Source organism: Limulus polyphemus, unplaced genomic scaffold (assembly GCF_000517525.1).
Source record: "Limulus polyphemus unplaced genomic scaffold, Limulus_polyphemus-2.1.2 Scaffold1755, whole genome shotgun sequence".
NCBI lineage: Eukaryota > Metazoa > Arthropoda > Merostomata > Xiphosura > Limulidae > Limulus > Limulus polyphemus.
This window is the reverse complement of record NW_013667365.1, coordinates 187,061-192,263: the sequence shown is the minus strand read 5'-3', so window position 1 is coordinate 192,263 and position 5,203 is coordinate 187,061. Positions and strand designations below refer to the sequence as shown.

Here is a 5,203-nt window from a genome sequence, read left to right as displayed (position 1 = left end):
CTAGTCTTACACTGCTAAATTAGGGATGGCTAGCGCAGATAGCCCTCATGTAGCTTTGCGCGAAATTCAAAACAAACAAACGAACAAACAAAACTGATAACTGAAGTAGATGCATAAGTGGTGAAGGTTCCTTATTACTAACAACAGCTGCTTTATATGAAGAATGAATGAAACATTAATGTTTGTGTTCACTCGAACAGAGACAAACATTGTTCAATCGAGTATCGATGTGTTATCTGATTTCTTCCTTTATTGTCTTTGCTTTTTTTTATTTGTCCCTACAGTAGTTCTGTCATCTGAAGACGAAGAAATTGAATTGAAATCCAGCCCTGAGTGCAAGAATAATTCTTCAGAAAATTCTGAGAGACATTTAGATGCTGAATATAACGACCAGGAATCAAATTCTTCTAATTCGTGTCAGGGGACATTTGTAAAGGCAGAAAACCAAAACACGATTAGGAAGACGAGAACAGACTTACAATTAGTAAATGCCTTTCTTTCAAAAACTGGAGAACAAAGACCTCTTGAGAAAATACCTCCAAAAGAGTTGGATTATGTTTTGTCTAGTTTTATCGTTAATGTCAAGAAACGAAATGGAGACGATTATGAGCCAGATTCTTTAAGGGGTCTTTTGAGTAGTGTTGATCGTTATCTGCGGAAACAAGAGTATCCAGATGCTATTTTTGGTCCCACGGGAGTCCATTTCACCCAGACACGCGAGTCTCTTCGAATGAAGCAACTTCAACTAAAGTCTCAAGGAAAAGGATGCTTATCAACAAAACATGTGCCTCTCACAGATTCAGAGATTGACAAACTGTTTCTCTCAAGACAACTTGGAGCTAGCTCAAAAGATTCAATTATTAATACCCTCTGGTTCTACAATTCCATTTTTTTCGGGATCAGGTCCGCCAAAAGACATTACGAACTCCGGTGGGGAGACATACTCCTTTGCCAGCTTCCAAATGGTTTGGAGTATCTGGAGTACATCGACCAGGAAACTAAAAAGCCTAAGGAAGGAGTGATGGGAAATTTCCATATATATGCCAATTTGAATTGTCCTGATAGAGATCCAATCCACATTTATCGTCTTTATACCAGTCACAGACCAGAATGTATGAAGAAGGCTGACAGTCCGTTTTATCTTGTTCCAAATCATTCAAAGGCAACTTACAACAACTCTTGGTTCAAACGACAGCCACTAGGAGAAAACAGACTTGCGTCACTCATGAAATCTATGGCTAAAAATGCTGGTCTTTCTGTGGAAAAACATTTTTATAACATTAGTGTAAGAAGAGCGCTGATTTCGAAATTACAAACTGCAATATAAGTTGCATATATATATATATATATATATAGTTCTATAAAATTACATATTTGTTTTATGTATATATATATATACTGGTGTCGAATGTTTATTCTCGATGAAGTAAGTATCGTTTCATTCCGTCTCAAATCTTCAAACATTCACCAACCCTTCTTGGTTTCGTATTTTGTATATGATCAGATATCTCTCATTCTTCCATCATACATTTAAGACGACCATTCACAGAGCGTATTTTCTTCACTCATAGATTGTAAATAATTAACAACATTGAATCAAGTAATCTGTTCTTTTTGTACAAGCATATTTTATATCAAATTTATGAAATGTTATGAGCTGCCTTCAAGGGTTGTGGAAGCAGAAAATTTAAGTGAGTTTAAAAAAGATTGGATTAATACATGAGTAGTAATCGGTGGTTATAGTTGGGAGCTGGAAGAGTCATCCTTGATGGGCTAATAAGCTCCTTTTTTATTTAAAATTTTATGGATTTATTAATAAAAATCTTTACGCAGGTGAAATAATTAATAATTTTGAGATTTTGCAATCGATTTTAATTTTGGCAGTATTTCTACACACTGTTAACAACGCCACCAACTATCTCATAAGGCTTCTTCAGGAATGTGTCACGAGTGAATCTTTAACGTATTGAATAAATAATTTCAGCTGAGTTGTATTTTTTAACTGTTATCTTCTATAGGGTAGTTTTCAAAAATCGGCTTTAATAACCAAGAAGTTGGCTACAAAACAGACAAATCAAACTATATTCGATGAAATTTGGTTTGTAGAAAAACTATTAATAATTATTATTATTATTGGCGAGGAAAGTCCATTTAACAATTTTTCCAAAAATGTAGCATTGAAACAAAATTCTACTTTAAGTGTTTGAAAATAGCACCTGCTAGAATGTCTGATTTAGACTTTCTATACACATGTTATTGTTTTCTTTTCTTTTTTTAGTAATATTCAATAAACAGAAAAAGATATAAGTTTGGATAGTCTTATTGACTCATAAGTGGCTGTACAAAATTTAAGAGCAAGTGAAAGTTAGTAGATGAGTTTATATATATTGACCTATAAAATATACTGACATAAAAAAAAATATTCAACCAACTGAAAGAAGAAATAAATTGTAACTCGTAAATTACTTACGTAAATACAAAAGTATACACATATAACACAATATTACCCTTTCTGCTGGTGAAGTTTAATATCTTGGCTTTCTAATATTATCTTTTTCATAATAGTAGACTGGATTCACTTGAACCGAGATTATGTTTTTTGGACATTTTGCTTCATAAATTGGTTAATGTATTAACAGCCTTGTGGGCTTTATTGTTGTGCTTGAGAAGTTTTTGTTATTTCAGTGTATATCTGCATCATGGGACAATTTAATTCATGACTGATATTAATTTTTCAAGGCTATATTTTATTTATTTGTCATTTAGCACAAAACTAAACAATAGGGTTGTCTATGCCGTATCCATCACGGCTATGGAAAACCGATTTTTAGTGCTATACGCCTTCAGACTTACCGCTGAGCCACCGGTAATACAATACATTACAAAAACACATTTGACTGTTCCTCTTATATGTCTCATAAAAGAAGAGAAGCGCGAGTTGGTTAACATTAAGTAAATCACATTTTGCAGATAATTTTTAAAATCTACAATTTATACCTTAAGTTTGCGTATTTTGAAAAGCATTTTGTAGCTAATGACTATCACAACAAACAATACAAATAAACAATAACAAAAACAGGCTTTTTTATATAATAGTATCATAACGAAGATGATCCTTGAATGTCTGTTACCAAAGCAATACAAAAGTTGTTAACATTCTTTTTCTCTATAAACTAATTTTGTTATTCTGCTAATAATGGGCCCACAACAGGTATCGAAACCTGATTCTTAAAGTGAAAAGCCCCTATACTTACCTCTGAATCATCGGGGCAAAATAACTTTGAGGCCGCCTAATATATTACGTCTTCCAGCATCAGATTTTTGGATCATTGTTTAATGCTGGCATTGGATCACTTCAATAATAATAAAGGAACAGTTCAAAACATTAGGGGTAGAGATTCTTTGATATGCTTTTCTCATTAGTTAAAGTAAGAATTATAATTATTGCCTTTCTTTCTCATCAGTTGTATATCTATGGATATCAAATACATAAGTAAGGATTTAGAATTGAGAAAATATCATATTACAAGTCTTTGTCAGAGAGAAAGATTTATTTTCAATATAACAGATGAAGTGAATGGCCATGTTTCGTGTGATAAAAGTAAATTAAACCACAGATATCAATTCCTAAACATAAGCGAATAAGACGTTCCATTAGCTTAGCCTTAATGCTGTGATCATAAGGGTAGCAGAATGAAAATGAAATGTACGAGATCACGGTAAGATGATCCTAGAGATTGATGAGTTATGAATATATAGAACTGTAAAGGTAAGTGGAAGCAGAAGACATCATGATATAAAACGCAAATGAAGATGAACTATTGTCATATAAATAAATAATATCAAGTGAGAATAGTGTGGTATAAGTGACACATGTGAAGTGAGAATAGTGTGGTATAAGTGACACGTGTGAAGTGAGAACAGTGTGGTATGAGTGACACATGTGAAGTGAGAATAGTGTGGTATAAGAGACTAATGTGAATTGATAGTAGGTGATATAAATGGCTAATTAGTGGTGAAACTAAGGTGATTAATAATACAGTGGTATTGTAGCCAAGGGGAACAAGAGAAGTGGAAACACTCTTGCAACACCAGAACATTACAACCCATTCCAAACAAGAAAATTTTATGTTTATTTATCATAGCAAGAAACAACACTTCAGAAATATTGTAAATATTTTAACTATATGTACTATTTTAAGTTATTGCATTTCTTAATTTAATATATCTCGATATAGTTAAATTGATATTATAAAAGAAATTAAAGATTTGATAATTCTGCTTGAATTAACATTGGATTAAAAAAAATATGGTTGGATTTCAACATTTTTTGCATTAGATTTATTATATTAATTATAATTAAACAATTAATATATATATATACATATATTTTTCTTTCATATTCAATCCAAACTAAGACTTTTTGAGTTTAACATGCTTGAGTACGATTTTTTCTATACAAAATTTATTGCATTGTAAAACTGTCGTTTTGGTTTTATTTCTAAAATTAAGATGAATTTATGTATTTTATTCGTTGTTATGCGAAACGTGTTCATGCTATTGTAAAACACAGCATAACCGTATAGATTTTAAAGAGTTAAAATTAATCGCAGATCTTTTCTAAATAAGTATGTTGAAATATTTTCATATTTTGTAAAGATATTCATGACTTACTTCTAAAAATCATCTTTCAATGGGCAGATTAGACACTGTTTTAGTATGATCGTGTTCCATCTTTACAAAAGGAGAGATGATCATATCAAGATTGATGCGTTCATATTTCCTTTTGTAGATGTAACGTCATCATAAAAAAACAGTTTTTAATTTACCCATTTGAGTTATATTTTAGAGCTATATTACTATATGTTTTGTACTTTAATTTTTTTACACAAATTTTATTAGTGTTTGATTTGAAAGTGTTTTACCTGGTTATAAGAAAACTCGATATTACATTTTCACTTGTATTTCGTCACGAGTATCTTTTTGTGAAATATTGTATAAGTGATATTACTTTCAAAAAACGTTGTTGGGAAATATTGTAAAAAGTTATTAATCTCCAAGGTGAAAACAAATTACTCATTTTAAATAAAGCTTTCAAGTTTATATACATAAAACTTTCGTCTTTTTTTTGTTATAATTATTGAAAGTTAATATGGGAGAAGATATAATATTGATATGCACTGTTTACATCTATATTTTAAAG

General features: G+C 31.0%; 1 protein-coding gene across 1 annotated transcript in view; it reads left to right on the top strand.

Moving 5' to 3' along the window:
• Nucleotides 1-1,327, top strand: part of LOC106464838 — an 18,692-nt gene extending 17,365 nt beyond the window's left edge. Inside the window, exon 7 of the mRNA XM_022392636.1 lies at nucleotides 285-1,327. Coding sequence (XP_022248344.1) covers nucleotides 285-1,327 — 1,043 coding nt within the window. The remainder of the gene's footprint in view (nucleotides 1-284) is intronic.
• The last annotated feature ends 3,876 nt before the right edge of the window (nucleotides 1,328-5,203 follow it).